This window comes from Strix uralensis, chromosome 19 (genome assembly GCF_047716275.1).
Source record: "Strix uralensis isolate ZFMK-TIS-50842 chromosome 19, bStrUra1, whole genome shotgun sequence".
NCBI lineage: Eukaryota > Metazoa > Chordata > Aves > Strigiformes > Strigidae > Strix > Strix uralensis.
Window position 1 is genome coordinate 8,896,759 of NC_133990.1, and position 25,737 is coordinate 8,922,495.

Consider the following 25,737-nt stretch of genomic DNA (forward strand, 5'->3'; position numbering starts at 1 on the left):
CTCTGCTGTACAAGGGAAAAAAACCTTCCCAATCACACCAGCCCAGTGGGAAAAAGCACAAGAGGCGCTGGGTACTGACCCTGGACAGGGACCTTCTCTCTTATACCCAAAGGACAAGATCCTCTCTAGCAGGTGTCCCCACAAAACACGAGCAGGCAATCATGGCTGGGCAATGTCACCCATAGAAAACACAGCGCCCCGGCTGTGCCTCGTCCCTCACACAGCCAGAGCCCAGGCACAGCTGTTTGCAGCATGATAAGGTGGGTTATGAAACACGCTGAAGTTGTTGAACAAAAGAAGCTCTTCGGGCTGTTTCAGCTCCTTTCCAGAGCCTGGGGTGGTTTGACAAGATGGATGGGAACAGGCTGCGTGGCAGCAGCCTTGCCTCAGAGCAGCACAAGACGGCGGGAGGCTGGGACTGTCTGTACTGATAAACCCAGCTCCCTGCTCCAGGCTGGACATGGTTTATGAGACGCAGAACCCTGTAATTGCCCCAGCATGTGACAAACCCAGCCACCCCCACCTATGCTGGAAGAGAGATCAGATGGCAGCTTCCCTGCGGTGGTAGCCTTTCTTTCTAGAAAATGCATGCAGAACGGGGGTAGAGTGACCTGCACTCCCGCAAATGCCTATATTTCCATAATTCACATTCAAAATTCTACAATTTCATTTCCCTGGACCCAAACCCCTGTAATCTTCTTCTACACCTTGCTTCTACCCTCAGGTGCGTGGCAGAGTGGGCCTGGGCTTGGCCACCCCCACAGCTTGGCAGCGGAGAAGCTGAGTGGCTTTAGACTTCCCCCAGGACGCCGTGTCCTGTGGGGATGTCGCAGACATCAGGAGGGGTTCGGCTCGACCAGGCCGTAGCGGGGATGGCGGGCCTGGGGAGCCAAGCCCTGACAGAAAGAGGGCGCTACACTAAGACCCCCCCCTCACCACCCCCAACATGGCGCCGCGGCCGTCCTGCCAGTGCCCGACTCGCAGTTAACGGCGGGCAGTGCGCAAGCGCCTCCTCCCTCTGGGACGACAGCGTATGCGCCTCACGGCCGGTGCCTTTCCGGCCCCTGCTTAAATGGCGGCCACTCTCTAGATGGCGGCTGGTTGTATTGCGCATGCTCGGTGTGTTTTGCCGCTCCTAAGATGGCGGCGCGGCAGTGACGGGAGGGCGGAAGAGGGTGTCTGCGGTGGGACCGAACGGCGGCGTGCGGCCCCGGTGCCCCGCGGCAGGATGATCCCCACCGAGGAGGTGTCGGCCCGCAGGAGGGAGATCGAGGACAAGCTTAAGCAGGTGGGACTGGGCTGGGGACCTGCTGCGGGCTCTGCCTGCGCCCGCGCCCCCAGCGCGTTGCCTAGGAGACGGGGCTGGGAGCTGGCCTGGAGGCCCTCACCGGGCCTGGGACCGTCCCGGGACTCCCTAAGGACCTGGTTACCCCCCTCCGGGCCTGGCAGCTTCCCCAGGTCCTCTTCAGGGCTTAGGGCCCCGGTTTTCACGGTGAAGGGGTATCTCTGCCCCCCCCGCTTCGGGCCTCGGGTCCCCCCTCTTAGGGCCTGGTAGCTTCTGGGGGCTCTCTCTTCAGGGTCTCAGGTCCAGCCTGTGAGGCCAGCCCTTGCAGGCTGCTATTCCCCCCCTATCTCAGGGCTTTGGTGACTTGAAAACAGACCATAGTGGTTGCTTTACGTTGGCCACTTGAGTTCACGGTTGCGCATGGGATTTGGATGGTGCCTGTGCAACACCTGTGCTGTGCCGTGGCAGGGAAGGATATTGTCTGAGTCAGTGTGCCTCTGTGGTAAACGCGTTAACTTTATATTGTGCTGTGACTTTAGTGTGCTAAGGCTGCTGGTATCAAAGGGATCCATAAAAACCTCACTCGTTATGTGTCTCTCACCTTGGGTCAGTGGCCCTGATTTCTGTTAAGAGGTGACGTGTTAAAATGTGGCCTCAGCATCAGACCAAACGTGGTTTGCTGCTGTGTTTACCAGGACTTGTAAAAATCTACATGTAATGTTTAGAGACTTAAATGCTTAGTGTTCAGAATTGAAGACTATTTTTTTCATTCTACTGACAGGAAGAAGAAACACTGTCCTTTATCAAAGAGAGCCTTGAGAAAAGTGACCAGCTTACAAAGAACATGGTGAGGAGGTCCTTGAAGTTCAGCCCTAATGTTGGGCCTGGATTTACTTTTTCTTAGGACAGTTTGTTTCAAGGGTGTCATTGTGCCCATCTGAGGAATGCAGCGTAATGAAGCACTTGCTCTGCATCTGTGTTTTACTTTTCAGTGGCTGGGCAGAGGGGAAAACTAATGAATGTTTCAATCCTAAGCTTCTCTCCTGGGGAGATGAAGGCTCAAATGAGCTGTTGAACTCGTCTCTTTAGAGTCTGCCCTCTCTCTCAGGAAGAGGTATTAATAGACCCCAGACTAGTTTGTGCAACAGCATCATGTTGTTGCTTCGTAAAGTCAGGTCTTGTTTGGAGTTTTATTTTGGGAGTGTTCTGTTCAAGAGGTAGAAAGTAATTACTGTGCTCTAATTGCTTGTAAGCCCTCAGCTAGTATATTATGTCCAGTTTTGGGGTCAATGCTTTAAGAAAGTCGTAGAGGCACTGCCAGAGAAGTGTGGAAAACATAACATAGGAGTGAATTTTGAAAGAATTATATTTTGGCTTAGAAAAGATGACATTAAAGCACTCTTTACAAGCTTACCAAGGTTTTCCACCTTTCAGAAGCAATATCGCAGTCCCTTATAAAAACCAAATGTCTATAATGGAAAAGAAGGTTCTCACTATACTGGTCCTGTGCCTTCATGTTGCGCATCTCATGTTTAGGTCTTAGTGGTGTGGAGCAAAGTGGCTGCCGGTTTATGCTTTTGTTGCTCTTTTTATCTAGGGCACCTGCAGGAAGTTCCTGTGGATTTCTTTTCTGCTGTCAAATAAAATTTTGCTCCTCCCTAGTATTGTCTTGGAACACTATCTTCACATTTTACAAACATTTAATTCAAGATTGGCCTGTATCTGTATGGCAGGTGATCTGCGGGTGATCTTTAATCATGTAATTATTAACAGAAATTAAGACATAGAGGGATTAGACAGCCCACATAAGGAGCTATGGCAAATTAGTAGCAGAGCCCAAAAACAAGCTGGGACCTGAAGGTCCCCAATTGCCCTGCTTTAACTATTACCATACTGTATGCATCCGTGTGGAAGGATGTCCTCAGCTTTCAGAACCATGTGAAAGGATGTCCTTAGCTCTCTGTTCTTCTCTTGGCATGTAGGTTTCTATCCTCTCCTCCTTTGAAAGTCGTTTGATGAAGCTGGAGAACTCCATCATCCCTGTCCATAAACAGACAGAGAACCTGCAGCGCTTGCAGGAGAATGTGGAGAAGACTCTGTCCTGCTTGGATCACGTCATCAGTTACTACCATGTGGCTAAGGACACAGAGAAGATCATAAAGGAAGGGTGAGTTGAGCAGCCAGATCTTGCTGGGGAGCTTTATCCTGTTGAACTTCTGGGGTAGAAGTTCCTCATACTCTTCTCATGCTCTTTCCCCACCATCAGACCACAGTAAAGCTGCCTGACTTGACCTTCAGCAATCCCTAGAGGGCAAAGCCTGCTCAGATTCTGCACTGGTGTCTCTTCCAGATTTTGTAGACATGCTGCCATGTGAATCTTATGAGCATTGGTGGCTTCTCTTCTTTCCTGTGCCCTTTTCTCAAAGGTCCTTCCTGCCCTGTTGATGTTGTCGCTGCATCCAGGACGAATCAGAACTGTTCTGGAACCTGCTTTCAGTCTCCAGGAGGGTGTTGTGATGGTCCTTCTCTAGGGTGGGATGTGCAGCTTCCTCTACCTTCCCATCAGGGCCTGACTGGGAGAGGAAGGCAAGGCTGAGGGTTGTGTGCTGCTCAGTCATCAGTACTTTTGCACTTCCTATGTGGATTGGGTATTCTCATGTGGCACTGAGTGGAAGCAAAAGGAAATCCCATGATCATATCCTAGCTGAAGAAAAGGGAATTGAAATTTTCTTTGTTACTTTTACCCTGAGTTTGGTCTAGTGCTTTTTTGATATCTTCTTTCTTTCCTTCTTGGGGCACTGCTTTTTATTTTTGGGTTTATTTTCAGCCCCACTGGGAGGCTGGAGGAATACTTGAACTGCATGGACAAAATCCAGAAGGCGGTGGAATACTTCCAGGACAACAATCCGGACAGCCCAGAGCTGAATCGTGTGGTAGGTTGTGGGTCTGGAACCTGGCATGGATGAGAGAGGGCCAGACGTAGCCCTGCTGCTTGCCCTCTTGCTGGGAGAGGCTGACGGGCTTGCTGCCTGGTGAAGGAGGTGTTTGGGCACAGCTGAAGAAATAATTGTTTTGGCTTCTGTTTCAGCCTGCACTCAGCAGCATTTCTGTCTGCAGCATTTTGCCCTCTCTATGCATTGTGCCAGCAGGACTTCTGAAAGTGTATCTTGTACATCTGGTGGAGTTGATTGAACCTCCTCCTGAGGAGCTCTTGTCAGTCCTTCAACTGCCTGAGCGGAATGGGAGATCTGTTTAAATCCCACTTGAAGACTGAGCAGCTCCCAAGCCTTTTTTTAATTTAATTTGTTTTAAAAGTCTCTTAGTTAGGCATTGTTGGAGTTTGAAGCATGCAGTACTTAACAGTGGTTAGAAACGCTGCAGAATGTACGTTCTTATGCAGAAATACTCATGAGTGACTGATTACAGAAGTCCTGTGCTGCTTCTGCCCTTCTGTTTTGTGCCAGAAATCCCTCTTTGAGAGGGGCAAGGAGTCCCTGGAATCGGAGTTCCGCAGCTTGATGACACGACACAGCAAGCCGGTCCCACCCATCCTTATCCTGGACCTGATCAGTGGGGACGATGAAATGGAGACGCAGGAGGAGATGTCTCTGGAGCACCTCCCGGAGAGTGTCCTGCATGATATCATCCGCATTTCTGGCTGGCTGGTGGAAAACGGCAGGAATCAAGGTTCGTAGTGCTGCATGTTGTTCCCTTGTAGGTTTGTATCAGGTGAGTGCTCTCCAACTGCTTACCACATGTGGTTGGGACCAAAAGTAGAGTGTTGAGCACTGCACAGCTTGGCTTGTAGATCACACACCTTCAGCCATGAAGCCTCTGCTCAGGTGCTGCTGTGGCTAACAAACCACGAGTCACGCTGCTGTTGGTGGCTAGCAGCACGAGCAGAGCTGGGGACTGCCTTAGTGGCACCTTTTGGGTGAGTAGTTCAGTCTCCTTTCAGTCACGTTCAGATCCTGCTTTTTTTACAGTGTTTGTAGTGAGACTGAAGTGATGGTTTGTCCGTTGAACAGAGTGATCTCCTGATGGATATGACGAGAGAAAGAGCTGTGTAAATAAAGCGCAAATTATCTTAATGCATAGTCTGTGCTATAGCAGAAATCCATTTGACTTGCATCCGTAATGCCCTCTGATGGAGCTGCAGCTATCTAGTGCTCAGGTATTGTAAATGTGTGAGCACCGGTCAGTTATTCCTATTTGGGAACTATTTATGAACAGAGCTTTCTGTATTAAATGTGACCAAGGGTAGGGGGAAAACAGCACAGAAGACTTAATTCAGTCAGTACATGTCTCTTCTTTCCTGTTTTGAAGCATCAAAATATGCCTATAGCTTTATACTCCTTTATTAACTTTTCCTTTGGGAGGGAACGACTTTGTGGACTTGTTACAGGAAACCTGTACTTTCACATATATACAGCTACTAGAAGCACCCCCTACCTCAATGATTTACTTCTGAGTGGGGATTACTGTGCTTACTAAGTATGATGAACGTCTTTAAAAGCTTCTTAAGAATTTTTCCATGATCAAAGGCAGCTCAAGCATATATAGCATATTTTGTTAGTGAGTTTATATTCTGCTTTCAAATGATGAACACCTCATTTAATTCCTCAGTGCCCTGAATCCTGAGAAGTGTGTAAAGTCTCTCATGCTAGAAACTGAGCACTTGAATTGGCAATGTTTGCACAAATATTTCCCAGCAGTTCCACAACTGATGTGCTCTTGGTAGTGGTGCACAGACTTAATGGTGTGTGTGGTGGGAGGGCTGGAATGAATACTGCAGGAGAAGGAAGAAGTTGTTTCTGAAGAAAATGGGAGAGGCTCTGAAAGGGAAAAACACTTACTTGGGGTCCCACATCAATGCTAGTAAGTGCCCTTAGGGACACACAGTGTTTCAGGAAAGGTTTGTTTTACCATATCATGTTCCCTGTTTGCTTATAATCTTGTTTCTACCTTGACTCCTTAGATTTCATGACTGTTTACTTCCAAATCCGCTCTGTCCAGCTTGACCGCTCCATCAAGGGACTGAAAGACCATTTCCGTAAGAACAGCTCCTCCACGGGAGTGCCGTATTCCCCTGCCATTCAGAACAAAAGGAAGGACACCCCCACCAAAAAGCCAATCAAGAGACCGGGTGAGTCGCCAAAGCAGGCGATCACTGTGCTGTGTATCCTCTTGCTTGGATATCAAACGCATACCTGCAGGCCTTCTCACTTCTGAGGTAGCCTCTGTGTCTAAAATGTGCTTTTAGGACAGGAGCAGGGGTGAGATTTCAGAGATAAGCACCTCTTCTCTGCCCTGCATTCAGCATTGAGGTTACAGACATTTTCTGTCTCTGTCAACTCATCAGGTTTGTTCTCTGGGCGATGTAAAGGGAGGAGAGGGGTCATGTATACAGGGAGAGAAAAGGCCGTTGCCTTAACAAAGGAGATAAGTAAAAAGAGACCTGAGAGGGCTATAAAAGGATATGATCTGAGAACACCTGTCCTCAGCCTTGGAATACAGAATATAGACTGTGCCATGGCAAAATAGAAAACTCCGATCTGATAAAACACATCACTTTAATCATTAGTTATGAATAAATGATTATTATTCTAGGCAACCAAAAACTCATCAGGAGTTGAGATGGGGACCGAGTAGGCGCCTACACAAATGAGATCCAAAATTGTCTGAATTTTGGAAGGGCTGTTAAAGCTTTTGCCTCAGCCTGTCTTTGGAAGAGCTGTGAATGCGGCTGGTGGGTTATTCCACCTCTCCTCATAATGGAGTTTTGCTGGATTTTCTGCAGCTTGTAAGGCCGGTCACTCCCATGTGCCGGAGCACAGAGCTGGAGTTTCTGTCTCTGAAATGTGCCATCTAGTGGGAGCAGGGCCAGGAGGAGGGCCGGCAGAAGCTAGCCAGTACCTCCCACAGCAGCACAGTGATGTCGTACCTCTGTGTGTCACAGCACCCCGTTGTCTCCTTTGTAATAGTGATGAAAGTCAGAAAAGCTCGTATTTCTGTGGGTTCACCTGGCCAATACTCTCCCACCCTAATATTTTTTCCTGTGTTGTCCAAATACTCTTACTGGGTTTAGGAGAATAATACATGTGGGTAGGGACTGGGAATGGATGGGATGGGGAAAGGGAGGAAAAGAAATACCCATTTTAATTGTGTTGTGTTTATTTTTATAATCCTGATGTGAATGCAGTCCTCATCCCAGGTAATGTGCGTCTATGTGTGTGTGTGCTGGCCCTGGTGGTCACTCTCTTCCCTTCTGTGTTTGAAGAGGCTTTGCTGGGCCTCTTCTTGCTAAAGCAAAGGGTGTGCCTGGGATATTGGGAGTGGGAGGGCTGTCTGGGGAAGGCTGTGACATCCAGAGATCATCCCTCTGGTCTTTTAAAATCAATCTGTACCATTGCTGCTGTGCCCTGGAGCTATTCCTGAAAGCTGATGTGTGAGGTGCAGTTGGTGAATGCAGTAGTCTGAGAATTTTAGTGGATTTTTCCCCCTGTCAGCAGAGAACCACCTGACAAGGAGATGTCTCTCACCCCACACTTGGCTTTCTTCTGGACTTTGGCAGGTAGTTATTTGCATAAGAATTTGCCTCCAGTGTTGGGACACCTGTAGAGGACAATATCCTCCTGCTAAGGAGAGCTAGCTATGCTGCAGATGGCAAAAAACAGTGTTCAAAAATGCTCCTAAGCTTGATGGCAGTCGTTTGTGTTCAGCTCCTGAACAGAGGTTCCTGCCCAACAGTGTGATTACAATAGGTAAAATTTATTTCTGTGTGGTTCAGTAGCTCTTTACTGGAAAGATGCTATGTGGGGGTCTGTAGTTGAGCCATGGGGAACTCAGGTGGTGGGTGCTTCAGATGTGGTCCACAGTTCTCAGTTATCCTCTGATACTGAAAAGGTCCCTGGGTTTTGATTGCTGTGAAGTCAGCGTGGTCAGCAAACATATCTGAGCAACCTGACAAATGATAACATCTCTCCTATGCTCTAGGTAAATAGTGAGAGATGGAGGATATTTTTTTTCAGGGGCAGATTTAAAAAAAAAATCGTTAGGATTTTTTTAATGAGTCTCAGATCTTGGATGCTCGCATAGAGAGTGCAGAAAGGAGCCCCCACGTTTGAGAGCACAAGCATTTGTTCCCTACAAACAGGGCTCCTCCAAAACGGATGCATTTGGACATCCAAAATTACTTGTCATGATGAATGTCTTGGCTGTAGATTTACCAGGAGATTTTCACATCTTTTTGCCCAGTTTAATTGGAGTTTGTGAGATGGGCCAGGCAGAAAGCACAGAACACTGTCTGAATGCACTTAGAGCTGACAGTGTATGAAGGAAAGAGCATTTCAAATGATCTATTGGGCTTTTGTCAATCTCAAGAAAAAATAGTGGCTGATTTGTCTCCAATCTTCTGTGAACAAGGACAGAGAACCAAACTGTAGCTCTTGAAGGACAGTGGTGGTTAAACCTCATACAGCAGCCGTCTCTTACGGCTACTAAATTGTACTTCTGTGAAATTAAAAATGGGGAAAAAAATAGTCTTTGAGCAGAGATCACCATTTTTACTGCAGTTCCATCAGCTTTCAAGGACAGTTCTTGAGGTGGAGGTCTTACACCCTCTTTGCACTGGCACAGTGGCCCTCTTCATAACAATATTCATCTGGTGGTGGTGGATTCCCCTGGTTTTAGCCTTTGTTCAGTTATGGACAAAGAAATGTTTTTCTGTGCTATTGCTTCAGTAAGTAAAGTCAAGTTCTGCCAATTTGGGTTTCAGACAAGGAGGTTTTCTCACGGTTCCAACAAGTGAGTTGACTTCCTTAGTCCTTAAGGAAGAATATCCCAGTGCACACCCCAATGCACACTTTAACCTGTTGCAAGGGATAAATAACAAACTAAATCTGATGTGCTGTAACTTGTTTACCCACAAGGCAAAGCGCAAGAGAGGCTACAGCTAAAGGGAAGGTGAAGTATTAGGGACAGGGTAACAAGGCAGAGAACCCCCCTCTCCCCCAAGTACTGTGTTGCATTCTGGAGAACATGCTCCATATCCATGTGTTGCTTCAGAGGGTCTTCATCTCTCTGCAACTGTTTTATTTGTTGGTGTACCCTGTACCATCATCTCCTGTTGTTACAGCATGCAGTTGAAAATCTGACTGTTGGAGATGGCTCTAAAGCAGAGTTGTCTCCTCTTAAATGAAACTTTGCCAAGTCAAGTTGAACTGATGAAGCAATCGGTGGGCTTTTTTTTTTTTTTTTTTTTTAGTAGTTTGCTGTTTGAAATATCATCAGTCTGTCTTGGAGGGCAAATGTATTCAGATTCCCAAGTCATCCTGCTGCAGACATGCACATAAAATACCACTTTTTCGTGATGCCTGTAGACCCAGTGCTCTCTTGTTGGTTTGAGAGAAGCAGGTAGCTCAGAAGCTCTGCACTGCTGGGGAAGGATGGGGCCAGAAGATGCTGGTAGGGGCACCCAGCCTGGCTGTATACAAGCAACAGCCAGAGAGCTTTAGCCACTTTTATGCAGACTCTGCACCTGGTGCTTAAGAAAAGAGGATGCATTGCTTCTGCTTGGTTAGAAAACTGCCTAACAGAAGAGAAGAACAGGAGAACAATGTGCAGTTGGAAAGCTGTGCCTCATGTATGCCCCAAAGCCACTTTATTTAACAGTTGGGCGACATGAATAAAAGTTTCAGGTGTTTTTTGACTTTTAGGGGTTCTGGGGGCTCTTTTCAAGCTATAGGGGAGCCTTTTTCCAGTGTACTTAGTGTTCCAGTTTACCTAGCAGTGAGGTGCTACCTGAAGGCAGGCAGTGGAGTCTGTGTGTGGCAGAATAAAGACCCTGTTCCTGCTTCCCATATTGATCACTGCCTAGCTTGAATGTGATGTTTTCATTAGTAACTGAAACAGCCCCATTTGGTTTGCGAGCTGCCTAATAGGGGAAAACAATCATGGAACAAAAGCATTTGGCTTCCACTAGAATCCATTAAAGCCTAATTACAATGCTAAGTAAGAGGGATACAGCAGCACTGAAGTGGTGCCCGTGACCACTGAATACTCGGTGTGTGTCAGCGTAAACACAGGTAATTGTGCTTATGCAAATAAAATGCAGCAAAGGCGTTTCAGCTCTCATCTGAGAATAAACTGTCAGTGGTGGGCTGTGGAGATGTGCCCTGCATACCTGTGAAGTGAGGTCCTATTGTCAGCAGCAGCGGTTGTACTGTCTGCTTGGTTTTCACACCAATTTACCTTCTTTTTTTATTCTTTTCCCTCCCCCTGGATGCTTGAAAGTGGGAAAGATGAAAGAACTGGTAGAAGAACAGTACGTGGGTTGAGCTGCTCTGCATCTGCTGGGCCGTGGTAACAGCAGTAAGAAAGAGCTTAATGTGTATCTCCAGAGCTTGCTACAGCCTTGCTTGCTCAGAGGAACTTGCTGTTGTTTTCAAGCTCTGAAGGTTTCTGAAAGTAGCTAAGAATAAAGTGGAAGTGTTGGGTGTGAAGAGCGTTGGGAGGCTTGAAAGAGAAGGCATAGCCCTCTTATTTATCACATGGCAGAAACTAGGAGCAAATGCATCAGCACAGCAAGGGCATAAGTCTTCCCACCTCCCTGCTGTGGGTCGAGAGGGGAGAAGTTTCCTGCTAGAAGAATGTGTTTTATGGATATTATTTTTTTCTTTAAGTGCTTGAGAACACTTTGAAGTGATAAGAAGAAAAATGTTGCCAGTGAAACGTTACGCTTTGCAAGCCATGTTCTGTTGTTTAGTAAGTGCGCCAGGTCAAGGCAGCTTGGTGATTCAGTAGGAGCCTCTCTCCTGTTCTTCCCCATTAGATGCACTGTCTGGAGGACTTGAAGTTTCCTTCCCCCTGCCATATATCCCTTCATGGGATGAAGCTGTCCCCCACCGCAGGATGCTGTTCTGCAGCAGTGTGCATCCCCTCAGGATAGCAGTCCTTGGCATTTGGGCAGCCAACACTCATTTCCAGGCTGCACTGTGGCTCACAGTAACTGGTGGTAGTAGGGATTTTCTGCATGTTTGAAGTATTTATTACTTTAAAGCGGAAGAACAATTCGTAATTTTGGCAGCAGCATTTTTATTTCTTGGATCCTTCTTCATTTACTCAGCCCAGTTCTGTTTCATCTGGGTCTCCTATAGAAACTTCTTCTACCTTCCCAAAACTTTCTGTTCCCTGTTGTGCAGGCAACAGCAAAGCTCTGCTGTGAGAGGGTGTCCATGTGCTTGTGATAATTGTAGCTTGTTGCATGACGACTAACCTTTTAATGTGGAAACAGTGCTTAGTCTTCAGTTGTCACATTAATGCTTTGTTTTGTGCTTTCTAGCTGTATATCCAGCACTGGCTTTTGTTCAGTTCTGTCTGTTTTTTGTGTGTGTTAAGTATAAATCTTTTAACCCAGTGTTATTTTTTTTTTCCATGGTTTTAATTGATTTGCAGTTCCTTAGAAGAGAAGTGTCTTGGGGATTAGGGTGACTTAATGCGAGTTAGACATGGGTGGGCAGCATCCATTATTCTATGATTCCTGTGATGGGAATTGCTGCTGCAATTGCTCTCTCAAGCCCAGAGGTTGTCTCCCTTTTATCGCTTCCTGTAATGCCAGAGATCATTCCTTGTCTTGGCTGTGGGGCTCCTGATGGGTCTGTATTGAGCATGCTCAGAAAATACCCCTTGGAAAGGCACCTTTCTGTAGCTCTAAGCAAGCAGCTGCATTGTGGCTCTGGGGAGCAGGCAACATGTTGCCAGACAGGAATTGTCTGTACTGCAAAGCCCTGCTTCCATAGCTGAGGAAAAGCAACAAACTTTGTACGCTTGGATGCAGAGTACCGGCTTAAACTTGATGCAGGGAAGGGTGCTTCATTGCTTCCCTTCTCTGATGGTGTTTCCTCACCTAGCCATACCACCTCACAGAACTGATCTGAGCACTCCCTGACTCTGTAACCCTGGCTGGAATTCATGCCCCCACCCTCGAAGCAGGGAAACAGTCTGGAAATGCCATTGTATCTGCACACTTGGACATGAGTTTGGGGTTCACGTTCCTGTACTGAGCATGCTCATTGGTGCCCAGCATCCTCTTGCTGGGCCCAGGTGACTTGCTGGTGGAGGGCTGGTGTTCTGGGTTTGTTTTCTTTCACTCATTTTCTAGGTCTTGTCTCTTCTCTCTGGCTCTGGTGACAGGCACGATCCGTAAGGCTCAGAACCTTCTGAAACAGTACTCTCAGCATGGTCTAGATGGGAAAAAGGGGGCCTCTAACCTCATTCCTATGGAAGGTAATCACAGCTCTAGCTACTTCACCCTTGACTTTCTCTGTGTATCAGCCTTGCTTTTCCAGGTGGGATTTCCATTTGCCTAGTGCTTGGTGGACAGCATTGGATAGGTACAGCTGTCCTTGGGGAACCAAGGAGATGCTGGAGGGCCAAATTATTTTTCTGAATTTGGTGTCTGAATTTCAAAGTCTCTAAACATGAGTACAGGTGGAGAGGAATGTTACCTTAAAGCAGTTGACCCACCATAGCCACCTGGCTAATGGAAGCTCTGCTCTGATGACATCTGCTTGTGGTGTTTCTGTTCTCTTACCTTTTTGCTTGAACTTTGAGACATTCAGTTTCCTAGTGACCTTTCCAAACCTGATGCTGAAGTGTCAGACCACAGCTAGCTCAGTGCATCATGCCTGTACATCTTCTTTGTGGAGACCTACCTAAACGGTCATCTTATGTATTCTGATCTCCTCTGTTTATAGAGGTTGTACCAGATAAGGGAGAAGAGGTCACTTGCTTCAAAGCATCTGTAAGACCTTTCTGCCTCCTGCTATGTACGCATCCAAAGTAGATCTCTGCAGCCCCTACGCTGTAGTCTAATAAATCCCAGGTGGTGACTAACATCACTCATTTGGGGGAAAAAAATTCCTGTGCTAAACAGGAGATGGGCTTTGAGTTTGGATTTGTAATGGTTGTGGGTACAAATTGGACTTCTGGTGCCTACTATTCCATTCAGAACTTATGGCAGGAGATTCAAGGGACTCCTGTGTCCGAACAAATGACTTAACTCGCACTTCTCATCAGGTTTCAAAGGGTTGCTACCGTTACATAGACCAACAAAGGGATTTGGTCAGGTAGCATTCCTGGGACTGTGTAGGGAAAAAAGTATCCCACAGATCAAATAAGCCAAGCTTGAAGCGGCTTCCAGCCAGTGTGAGCATCCATGCTGTAACCACCCTGGATAAATTGCGCCTTCTGTTTGTGCCGGCTGACATCTCACTAGGTCATGAGCATGATTTACGAGTTAAACACCTTTCCGATACCCTGAGCGACAAGCATGGGCCGGCTGCTGGTAAGTACCATGTTGTCACTTCATAACAAGCTGGCTAACATCCCTTCTTTTCAGCATGTTTCACAGTAGTTTTGTAGCCAGTGGCTGTTCATCTACGTGGGCAGTCCTGGAGCATGGGCCTTCTCTGGCTAAGAAGCTCTGGCTCTTCTCAGTAGAATTCACTCCTACTAATCACACACACCCCAAGCCCTCAAACAGGGAACCCCAACTTTGTCCAACCAAAGACTGGTGGCCACCATGCTGAGGGACACTTTCCTATAGGTAGCTACTGGCTTGTTCGGTGCTGAAGGGAAGCAAACTGGAAAGGGATCACACGTGGTGTGCAATACAGCGGCCCACTCCACCATGGACAGTCTGTAAAACCACATCATGTTTGCGTGTTCCCTGCTGACCGTAACTTCTAAAACATCAACCCGAGGGACCTGTCAGTGTAGGGAAGAATTGGTTCTTTCTCCATCAAAGGTTGCAGATATTGCTGGGAGGACAGAAGCAGCAGCAGCGGCCCGTAGCTTAGAGAAGGCCCCTCTGTGTAATCTTACTGTCTGTAGTAGTTACTACAGGAGTCTGAGTAATGCAGGATGGCGTGAGTCCTGCTGACACAGCTAGTGGTTGGCATGAGTTGGTGTGGGCCCTTGTATCATACCAGCACTTCTCATGCCTGCCATGTAGGTTCTTTGATGGATCTTTGTCTGAGACATTGGTATGCTAGGACTCGAATATTTGCATTTATATGCAGCATTGTGTGGCAGATAGCTCACCTAGCTGTGCTGATACTCCTGCTTCGTAGGATTTAAATGTTCATCTGCCTGGTTTTTATCTTCCCTTTCTGCCTGTGGGAAAAGGCTGCCTTCCAGGACAGCCTTGATTTCCCAGAAATGTTGATGCAAAATGGCAGTTCTTCATCTGCATGATGGATGGAGATAAAGAATTCTAAAAATACAAGCAGAGATGTTGAATAATTCACCTCAGACCTTCTGGAGTTTAGTACTCTGTGTTCAAGCCTTTGATTAAATTTAGTCTGTATCCCAGAAGAGCTCCAAACTTGCCCTCTGTCATGAGGCCAGAAAGAGCCAGTGTCCTGATGTGCCTGTTTCCTGAACTGCAGGTGACTTTGGCAGCTTCCCAGGCACAAACCCAGGGGGCAGGTTTGGTAAGAAGATGATTCTTGTTCTCACAAAAGGATGGGTGCAAAGCCAGAACCACCTTTTCCAGAAGAACCTTGTGCTCCTTGTTTAAACCAAGGCCTTGGAGTGAGCGGAGCTGCTGGAAGCTGTGTGAATTTCACTCTCTTAAAGCCCTCTTGCACTTACAGGGAGGGATGACGTCTTCGACATCGAGATTGATGCGTACATTCACTGCGTTAGTGCCTTTGTCAAACTGGCCCAGAGCGAATACCAGCTCCTGACAGAAATCGTCCCGGAGCACCACCAGAAGAAGACCTTTGATTCTCTCATCCAGGTCAGTTAAGCCTCTCTGCTTGGCTTTTCTTCTAAAGGATAATCACAGTCTTTTTTCCTTCCTTTTCATTGTGAGGATGTGGATTCCACCACCTGCTGTCGGTGCCCAAGAGCACTGCTGGGGCTGTCCTCCAGGACCTGCTTAGGGAACAGGGGCCGGCACAGACCGTGGAGAACATGTGCTCAGTGTCACTCACTGGGTACCACAAATGACCCACCATCAGCTAAATCGGCTTCCTAACGGATATCCTGCATTGAGCCTCTTGTGCTGCCTGGGCAAAAGCCATGCTGCTTCCTTCTGACTCTCTGGCTTTTGTTGCAGGAGTCATTAGATAACTTGATCATGGAGGGGGATAACATTGTCTCGGCTGCCCGGAAAGCCATCATCCGGCACGACTATTCGGCTGTGCTCACGATCTTCCCCATCCTTAAGCATCTAAAGCAGATGAAGCCAGAATTTGACCAGGTCTTGCAGGTGAGCGTGATGGGATTGGAGAGGGTCTGTGGCTTGGGTTTTCTGGAGAACTTTTTGAAAGGGATTCTCACAGTGGTTTTGAATGAAGCAATGCTGCGTCTGTCCTCCAGCAAGGACTGGAAGTGACACAAATGCAGCTTGTTCCTTTCTGTGATGGTGAACTAGAACTCAGCATCTCGCAGCAGCAGTTCTTTTCAGGTCAAGTCATGACACAGTGATGGACCATCTACATTCTGCTGTATACATGGCCTCTGAGGTGTTTCATCTCTGATATTGTTGAGCTTAGTTTAGACTGTGCTCACTGACATCTGGGAGATGGGCTGCTCTGAGGAGAGCCTGCTTGGGCTCTGCCACAAGCTTCTCTAGGTATCAATGATGGCATCAAGGTTTAGCAAGGCTCCTTTCCATCTGCTTCCAGCTGGTGACTGTGATGCACCAACCTCCTGTATCAGGTTGCATAAGAGGAAATGTGAGAGGTAGCAAGTCCTGGTCACCGTTAGGGTCACAACATCTTCCCTTTCTGGCTGGCAGAAGAGTGCAGGATTTCACCTGTTGATGGTTCTGTAAATATTCTCCTGGCACTTGGGAACTGAGAGTGAGATGCTGGGGTGGGGGATCAGGGAGGGTAGGTGCCGGATGAAGGTCCGGATACTGTTTGTTTTCCTTCTCTGATCTGTTACGGAACTATTCCAGGGAACTGCAGCAGGCACTAAGAACAAACTGCCAGGGCTGATCACTTCCATGGAGACCACTGGTGCAAGGGCACTGGAAGAGTTTGCAGACAACATTAAGGTAGGATTCTCCTCAATGTTCTTTCTGGCAAAACCAGCAGGCTTGGAAGAGGGGTTTTCTGAGCAGAACCCCTAGTTTAGCTTTCAGTTTTCCATGAGACCACATTGTTTCTGACTCTAAAGCAGGAGCTTGCAGGATGACATTGGACAGTCAGCTGCAAATACCAAACAAATGCTTGGTCCTGAGTTCAAATACAGAAGGCCTCTGCCTAAGATCCTTAACAGGCATACTACAGATAATTTGACATGAGCTTCCAGGCCTCTGCAGATATCAAGTCAGTCTCATAATTTGATTCTATTTAAAAAGAAAGGAAAGTTGCTGACTTGAAAAGTTTTGGAGGACTCCTGTTAAACTGTCCCTGTGTAAAGTGGGCTTGGAGAATGCCCTGCCCAGTAGGTGAGCTGAACATCTGATGGTCACATGCTGAACAAACCCCTGTGGTTCTGAGCTGCCAGTGCATAGGAGCTGTGGTTTCTGAACACCAGGAGATGGCACTGCAAGAGCCAGGTCTGAGGATGTTGAGAGAGGCTGGATAAACAAGCCTACAGCTCACTTGCAGCAGCAGTTGTATTGTAGGTGCCTTTGGTTTCCTTACATGCTTACCTTATGTCTCTCTCTTCCCTCCTTAGAATGACCCAGACAAGGAATATAACATGCCAAAAGATGGGACAGTTCACGAACTCACCAGTAATGTACGTGATGATGATTTGAACCATCCCTTGTGAAAAACGGCTTCTGAAGAGGTTTTAAAAAGACCAGTAGGGAAACTTCTTCAGTTAAGCTGTCTTGGTATTGGAAGGGCAATTAACTGGCTTCCATGGAGAGATTAGCTAGTTACCCTTGCTAAGCCACGATGTGACTGTGTGGGTAAAACGCAGCAACTCAAAGGAGTGTAGTGATTTGTTTCTTGAAGGCTTTTAAGTGTGTGGGGACAAGTGGTCCTTCATGATCCTTAATAGCAGAGCACAGGAGACACAATGTCGGCTGCTCATAACTTCCCTCCCTTGCTTCCAGGCCATCCTTTTCCTACAGCAGTTGTTGGATTTCCAGGAGACGGCGGGTGCCATGCTGGCTTCGCAAGGTACATACATGCGTGAGGCTTGTTTGGGCATGCAGTTCCTTCCCCAAATTGTCTGGACATAGTCCCTAAACAGATCAAACCTCAACATTGCTATGAGCTTGTTCTCTTCCTGTCCTTCACCCTGTGGTTTGTCTTGTCCTCCGATCTGCCATGACCAAGTAGTTGGTTATCTGGAGAACTCCAAGGGATGCAGAGGGTTTCCCTGCTGGCCTTCCACACTTGCTCCGATCGGGTACTCTTGGGATGGTGTTTATTGCCTATGTGCTCTGTGTATCAGGAGAGGATGCCTTAGTCATTTAGCTTCAAATCTGACACTGGGCTGGTCCTCAGTGACTGTATTGGAGTGAGGGTGATTGGTCCAGCTGAGTTAGCTTTAGTTAGGCTGGGTGGTGATGAAATGCCGCCTTTCTCTGCCTTATCCTCTGGTCAGAGTATGACAGCAGCAGCAGGAATATTCTCCTCAGCATCTGGCTATGGCCAAGCTGGGACTCCTGAGCTATTTGTGTGCCCTAGCAAAGACAAGTTTTAGCTCTGCTCTCCAGGATGCTGGAGACTAATTCCAGAAAGAAATACATAGATCAGAAGCTGAGAGCTGCTGCCTCATGTAACAGGATGCTGCTGCATATCAGCTAGAGCATGATTCTTGGTTCTGTGCAGAGCAGCAGCTCCCAGCTCTCTAGTGAGCCCTTGGCCTTGGCAGAGCTCATGCTTTCAAGTAGGTTGGAATAGAGCAGGCTGGAGAGGTGGAGAACTGGAGATTCAAGGGTGCAAGGACCTGAGGAGGTACAGGCCACTAGCTGGTGTTTGGAGAGGGTTAGGGAGCCCCTGAGGAGCAGAAGGGGGAAGCTTACAGCTGCCTCCAGAATTTATCTGCAATTCCTGCTTGAAAAATTCTGCCAGTTCTAAATTAACTCAAGCTAGAATGTCTCTGCTTCTTGCCGCATCTCTTGTAGCCACTGCCTCGTGCCCTCTCCACTTGCAAGCTCAGTGTGTTCAAAGCCTCCCAGGCCTTGACTCTTTCCTTGGCCAAAGAAGTAGTTTCAGTTTTTTCTTGGAGAAACCAACTGTTTCCCACGTCCTTCCCCAAATGGTGATGTCAGTACTGTTGTTTCAAAGCCTTGACATGTTGTCATGCAGTAGAGATCTGTCATAGGAGCTGATTCAAAAGGTAGCCTAGGCTTTTCTATTTTTTTATATTGGTCATATAACAAAATGTGACCATATCCACGACACAGTTTTTAATTGTGGCTTGTGGTCCCATTGGGTATAGAGGGATCCTGCTGTGTAAAGACAGCTTGAGAAAAATGGCTCTTTGCTGTCTGTTCAATTATTAAAGCTTGAAGTCAATGTAATTGTAACAGATCTGGTAACTTAGGCTGAGGTGTCGTACCTCAGAGCCATGCATGAGGTGACCCACAATCCAAGTATTGTAAATCATGTCCTCTCCGTCTGCAGTCAGGCCTTAGAGACTGTCTGCTGCCAGATGCTCCCTGCTTTCTGCCAGTGTTATCCTCATGCAGGAACAGCTCTGTTGCTCCAAAAGCTAGGCCTGACCCAGCACAGGGCACCCATGCAGGGCAGAGCTGGTCTTATTTTGAGTGATGCTAGTTACTGAATGTTGGCGAAGTTGTGGTCCCTGTCTGGCTGTGGACCTGATATCACCTTAAACCAGGCATCATCATATCAGAGGTGATGATGTCAGTGGTGGTTAAGGGGGGAGTTGATTCTGTGACCAGAGGCATCTGCTTTGGGATGGGGACTTGCCCCCAAGGGTGCCTCTCTAATGACAGCTCTCAGTTGCTAGCTCAGGTGTGGGTGTCTGGAGTTGCGTTAGGTAACTCCCACAGTGATCCCAAGGGGTGAGAAATACATGCAATTTTTTTCTGTGACGTTTGTCTCAAGTGGTAGCAAAAGCAAGTTGATCAGTTAAATGCAGTGATGCTGATCCCTTGCTCTTGCCCACCGAACAGCTCAGTAGGTCCCTGTGGAGCCATACAGGGATGCTGAAGTGCAGACTGAGGGTGGGATGCCTTTGCTTGGGTGCTTGGGAAGGTTATGTGGGCTCTGCAGTTCATTTTAAGGACCAGTAAACTGCTACTGGCATGAGGGGAAGCTTTCCTTTGCCTTGAAAGTGGGTTTGAGCTGAATTGGAATGAGGTGTCTTGCTAAATACAAGCAATGACAATACAATGTCTCTAGCAGGTGAAGGAGGTTAGACTCTGCCTTTCCTCGGTGATCTCCACTCTGCTTGTGGCCTTGGAGGGACTCCTGCCTGCTCTCCTGTGTAGCTGTCTGTGGCTGCTCTGTGTTAATATCTGCTTTGTTCTCAAATGGATGGTGGTCTCTAACCTGTCTTTTTGCACTTTGCGTTTCTTTTTCTCTCTCTTCCCTCCCCTTTTCTCTCTGCTCTGCCTAATCTTTGTAGTTCTTGGGGACACATACAATATTCCTTTAGATCCCAGAGGTAAGCACACTTACCCACACGTACCTGTTCATACTGCCTCGGACTCTGGTGATGTATGTTAACTCTTTGTCCTCCAGGAGTGGTAAATAAATTAACACATAATTGAAAAGGGAAAAAGGGGAGGGTAAGTAATTTTTGCCAGTGGGCTGGAGAGAATAGGGAGGGCTTGTCACCATCAGACAGTGAGGGATGCCACATGAGCATTTCTTTTCCTCTCTCCTCCCTCCCTTTTTCTCTCTGCCTAATCTTTGTAATTCTTGGGGACACATACAATATTCCTTTAGATCCCAGAGATAAGCACACTTACCCACACGTACCTGTTCATACTGCCTCGGACTCTGGTGATGTATGTTAATTCTTTACCCTCCGGGAGTGGTAAATAAATTAACACATAATTGAAAAGGGAAAAAGGGGAGGATGAGTAACTCCTGCCAGTGGGCTGGAAAGAATAGGGAGGGCTTGTCACCAGCAGACAAAGAGGGGTGCCACATGAGCTGAAACAGGCTAAAGACACTCTCATGGCACTGAATCTCATTGGCACGGGTAGCACATTGGCCCAGCTGGTATCATGCTTTGTCCCACGTGTGCTCAGCTCCTTATTGTCCAACTCCCAGCAACAGGAGCCTCAAGACCTTTCCCATGGGGTGCCTATGAACTCAGACCACCCGAACTAGGCCTGGCTGCCAAACACTCTGGTGGGGGGAGGAGGAGATAGCTACCCCACGTGTCCTGTGGGACCCGTGCCCACAAGCCCTTGAGGGCAGAAAGCCATCTCTTGTGCACAGATAGAGGAACATGTGCCAGCCTGGAGTCTCTGCTTGTAAGGGCAGGCTCCCATGCTGGTGCAGTCCCTTGTACAGAGCCAAGCAGGCCCTATCAGCAACCATGGGGATGGCTGAAACTTTCCAGAGCCCTTCTGCTTGTTTCAATTCTTGTTGTGTGCCTGCTGTTAACAGCTCCAGCTCATTTGTTCTCCGATTGCCAATTTCTAGTGCTTACAAATCCTTTCCAGGTGGTGGGGGAAGGATGGGGAGGATGTGTTTAATGACTCTATTTCTCATCAAGAGGGTGTCCTCTGAGCACTAGGAGGGAAAGGAGAGATTTCTGCCAGGGTGCTCAGCACTTGATGCAGATACAAGGATTGAGGGGTGCAGAGCTCTTCCACCCTCACCCTGGCTAAGCAGCTGACAGTCGGCACTGAAGCAGGGAGCTAATTTCACTGTCGATGGGAGCTCTGCACTAATTCCATAGCAACAGGGATGAGGCTTGTTTGAATAGAGGCAGGCTGACCACACATACCCCCCTTCCCCATAGCATGTTGACTGGCCTAAGACTTTTTTCTTTTCAGAGACCAGCTCTTCAGCTAGTAGTTACAGTTCAGAGTTCAGCAGGAGGCTGCTGAGCACCTACATCTGTGAGTACTCTGCACACCTTCCCCTTTCTGCCCCACCAGCTGTCCTTCATTTAGCTCATTCTTGGGTAAAGAACACAGGCTGTGTCTCTTACTCTATGTGATCTTTCCATGTTTGAGCTGGAGTCTGAGGGGAGCGATGGAAAAAAGGGTCAAACTGGGAGTTTAACTGTTACATTTAGACAGGGCAATGCACAGTGCAGCAGCTTGCTGTGCTGCAGAGCTTTTGTGATCAGTTGCCTCAAACCATTCTCACTAAGTACTTTGCACCATCAACCCCACAGAGGCTCCCAGCTGCCAAAGGGGCTCTGTAAAATCTCAGTCCCATGTTTAACAGTAAGATGGTGAGATGAATTCATGGTACTACCTCGTGATAATCTGTTACAGTGAGATCAGGTCCTTTGGCTTCCTTGAGATCTGAGCCTGCATTGTGGTCAGGCTGTGCCCAAGTCCTGGGACTTGTTCTGAACACAGGATGCACTGTATTGCTAGTTGCAACAAAGGCACTATTTCGCAGAGAGGTTTTGGTGACTTGCTGAGGAAAGATCTGTGTAAGGCTTGTAGGATTAAGCACAAGTGATTGTACCCTTGTCTGCACCTGCAGTTGGGGCTGTGCTGTTCACTGCCCTGTGGGCCCACAGTGACAGTACAGACTGCTCTGTTTGGATTGTCGCTAACGAGAAGTGTCAGTGCAAAACCTTGTTCTCTGTTTTTCCCTCTTTAAGGCAAAGTGCTGGGCAACTTGCAGCTTAACCTTCTTAGTAAATCCAAGGTTTATGAAGACCCAGCTTTGAGTGCCATTTTTCTGCACAACAACTACAACTACATTCTGAAATCTCTGGAAAAGTAAGTGTGTATCTGGGTAAATCTCCCTGAAGTCCCGGTTGATTATAAGCATGGTTTTGGAGCAGGGCTCTGCGTTGAGTGCATTTACGTTCCAGCCTCTCTCATATCTGCTCTTCCATTCTTGAAACTGCCCTTCTGAAAGCTTTGCACTATTATAAACATCACATTACATGAGAGTGGAAGATAAAAGCATCAGAGATGCCTTAGGTTGTAGAGAATCCTTTGATATTGGGAGGACTGAGAACATGGCTTTAGAAAGTAACTTGGAGTAGCTTCTGTCTCCCAATGTGTGCGTTTCAAGGTGCCTTTTATTGTAAAGGGCAGAAGAGAACTTGTTGATAGGGGCTTGAAATGTTGCCATCCTGCTTGCAGCCCTGAGAGCAGCTGGCTCACGTGCTTCCTCAGGTTTTCTGTTCTTTCAGGTCTGAGCTGATCCAGTTGGTAGCTGTGACACAGAAGACAGCTGAGAGGTCTTACCGGGAGCTCATTGAACAGCAGATCCAGACCTACCAGCGCAGGTCAGGTGACATCCTCTGCTCTTCCCTTAGTTTTGTCAGTTGGAGATCTACTTGGGAGCCAATGCTGCGGGAGCAGTGGGAGACATTAGCCGAAAACAGAAACTTGTCTAAAACCAAAGCCAATATTTTGGTTTTCAAATGATTAATCTAACTTGGGAAGGGGTCACTGGAAAGTTTTGGGGTGTCTATTGTCTGAGGTGACCTTTGGGTCATGGATGAAGACACAGATGTTCTGGTGAGGCATGAGTAACTCCTCTTTGCCTCTTCCCTATCTCATTTCACATGCAGCTGGTTGAAGGTGACAGAACACATCTTGGAGAGAAACCTGCCTGTCTTTCAGCCAGGAGTGAAGGTGAGAGGATGGGCAAGGATGGTTTTGACATAATAGAAATGGCCAGAAACATCTCCTTTGTCATTTTAAAAAATTCCCAGAAACCTTCTTTCTATCTCATGCAGAGTGAATACTGTAGCTGGGACAAGATGGAGAGCAGCACTGCTTTCTAATCAATCCTGCCCCAGATTCATACAAGTCTTTTAACCTCTGCCTCCATTCTTACATTTTCATCTGAGCCGATGCTTCTATTTTGGATTTGCAAAACCCTGAGACCTTCCCCTAGAAAGGGCTGGAAGCATAAAGAAGTCTATTTTTATGTCTGTTCTGTCCGAAAATTACCCTCGTTAAACCTACTTCAGATGAAAGCAAATTGCTGAATGTAGGGTGTGATGCTCGCTGCAGCGCTCTCCTCCCTGCTTTAGGAGAGGGAACTCAAGCCAAGTAGGTAGGATATTACTTAAACTGGTTAGGGAGTTGTGGTCAAACACCGATGTTGGAAATTTATTTCTGGAGATGAAATAAAATCCTTTCTCTCCTTGTTGCAGCTCAAGGATAAGGAGCGGCAGATGATAAAGGAGCGCTTTAAGGTAAGGAGGTGTTAGACAGCATAAGAACATCCCCTAGTTGATTGGGACAGACCAAAGATCTGCCTAAGGAGGAAACCTCTCTGTTGGTGATCAGCAGTGGACAGGAAAAACATCAGACTCCGTGTAGAGCTGTGATTGCAGACAGGGTGCTCACTGAGTTTTACTTTGGACAGGGTTTTAATGATGGGCTGGAGGAGCTATGTAAGATCCAGAAGGCCTGGGCAATCCCAGACATGGAGCAACGGGACAGAATCCGCCAGGCACAGAAAACCATTGTGAAAGAGACCTATGGTGCCTTCTTGAACAGGTGACGACCTCTTGCAACATTGTCCTCTCTCCTTTGGATTTACTGAGGTCTTTGGGGCGTAGAGTAGCCTGAACTGAGGTACTTTTTCTGCTGTCCTGTTTTAGCTTTTCTACTGTCCTGTTTTAGCTGTTCTCCCTTGCACACTAAAACATCCCCAAGCTGATCTCTACTAGTTGTGAACATCTGATGTCACCCCGATTCCTTGGTCAGGGTGAGTGCAGGTGTTCTAGCTAGTACAAAGCTCTGAGCCACCCTGAGACCAGTTGTAACCAGGTCACTTGCTCCCTACAAGATGCCCTGTCAGATTTAAGTGGAGTGTGCTGGAGTGGAGCTGATTTGTGACAGGAGAGGCCCGTGGGTCTCTCTGCTGCTTTCCAGTCCTTTGTCACCTGTCGTCTTTTGCAGATATGGCAACGTGCCCTTCACCAAGAACCCTGAGAAGTACATCAAATACCAGGTCGACCAGGTGGGGGAGATGATCGAGAAGCTGTTTGACACATCGGCATAGATCTCAAGCTGTTGTGTACTCTCCAGCTGCCAAGTACAAGTCAGCACTTTCTCAGCAACTGCTGGGACTCCCTTCCCTTCTCCCCTGCCCCATTGTGGTGGGCAGGGTGTTATACTTGTATTTATCAAATTTATAAACCTGTGGAAACACTACCTCCTGGCTGGTTTTGCCTTCAGTGGATCTGGAGAAAAGGCTGCTCTGTGGGCTGTTTGTGCATCTTCAGGCCTGGGTAGAAATGTTAATGCTTTGATATGCAGCAGACAAAAAAAACCCACCCCAAAAAGCAAAAGAAACCCACAGAACTGAAAACAAGAACAAAAAACCCCACCAAAAATCCAACAACAATAAAACAAAAAAACCCTAACGAACAAATAAGACACCCCAACCTTTTGTGTACGGCCCTTCTGTTAAGGGCAGGAGGCTGTGAGCTCTCAGTGGTGCTGCCTGCTTCCCTGATGGGCTTTGGGAATCTCAGTTCTGTAGGATCCCAAAGGATTTTCCAACTGTTAACTAATTCAGCTCGGTGATGGGGCGCGATGCCCATTCGGTGGTGTGGTGGTGTCTGGCCGGGACGGTGCCTGGCAGGCCTGCAGTCTGGTGACGTACAGGGGCTGTTTTCCCCCAAAGTTCCGTGAGCTACCCCAGCAGTGGTTCTCTGCTGTGTGAGGCACTGGCAGGCTGGAGTCACGATGGAGCAGTGAGAACCTGAGGGAGCTCTGTGGTGTCCTGACTGGTTGCTGCTCCTCTGACCTGAGGCAGAGTGTGTGTAGAAGTGTTCCCATAGTGATTTCTGCAGAGCACCTTCTTCCCATCCCTGCTTTTCTTCATCTCCTGTCTTAAATCAAACGTATCTTTCCTGCACGCAGCCAAGTCTGTTTCCTTCATTTAACGTGTGTTGCATCACATGAGAAACAAGTGCTCCGTTCCTGCGTGCCTTGGAGTGATTCTGGCAGGCTGTGATGCAGGAGCTGGACTCTGTCTTCACTCCAAGGCCTTTTGGAGCTCTGGGGCACGTATGTTGTTTCTGTGGTCTCTGGCCAGGCACCTCCTGCTCCCACCTCACTCACTCCTGCTGTGTGCTCTATTGTGGGATCTTTTCCATTATTTGCCCATGGTAACACTCGAAATACAGGGTTTCCATAGAGCTGGGAGTGCTCACAATAGCTGCTACTTTGCAATTTGGAGCAAATCCATTGTTCACCTGAGCCTGTTTTCAGGAGTGAATGTATGCTGGTGTCTGATGAGCCCGGCAGCGGAAGAGCTGCTGTGTCACTGTCTGGGGCGCTGCAAACAGAGCACGGGGAGGTGGAGAGGGCAAGGCAGACC

At 47.7% G+C, this 25,737-nt stretch overlaps 1 protein-coding gene across 12 annotated transcripts; it reads left to right on the forward strand.

Moving 5' to 3' along the window:
• The first annotated feature begins 1,115 nt into the window (after positions 1 to 1,115).
• Positions 1,116 to 24,563, forward strand: EXOC7 (exocyst complex component 7). Of its 12 annotated transcripts, XM_074889052.1 has the most exons (22): positions 1,116 to 1,288; positions 2,067 to 2,132; positions 3,268 to 3,452; positions 4,113 to 4,218; positions 4,750 to 4,972; positions 6,264 to 6,431; positions 7,488 to 7,499; positions 12,479 to 12,571; positions 13,563 to 13,631; positions 14,944 to 15,089; positions 15,411 to 15,563; positions 16,257 to 16,355; positions 16,985 to 17,047; positions 17,370 to 17,436; positions 19,862 to 19,900; positions 21,249 to 21,314; positions 22,037 to 22,157; positions 22,580 to 22,675; positions 22,964 to 23,027; positions 23,555 to 23,596; positions 23,770 to 23,903; positions 24,309 to 24,563. In XM_074889052.1, the coding sequence occupies exons 1-22, from the start codon at positions 1,229 to 1,231 to the stop codon at positions 24,409 to 24,411; spliced, it is 2,175 nt and encodes a 724-aa protein (XP_074745153.1). In that variant the 5' UTR covers positions 1,116 to 1,228; the 3' UTR covers positions 24,412 to 24,563. The 12 variants fall into 12 exon arrangements, with proteins under 12 accessions (XP_074745153.1, XP_074745157.1, XP_074745154.1 ...); XM_074889056.1 differs by lacking the exon at positions 13,563 to 13,631 and having other exon boundaries at positions 1,117 to 1,288; XM_074889053.1 differs by lacking the exon at positions 7,488 to 7,499 and having other exon boundaries at positions 1,117 to 1,288.
• Positions 24,564 to 25,737: the final 1,174 nt, after the last annotated feature.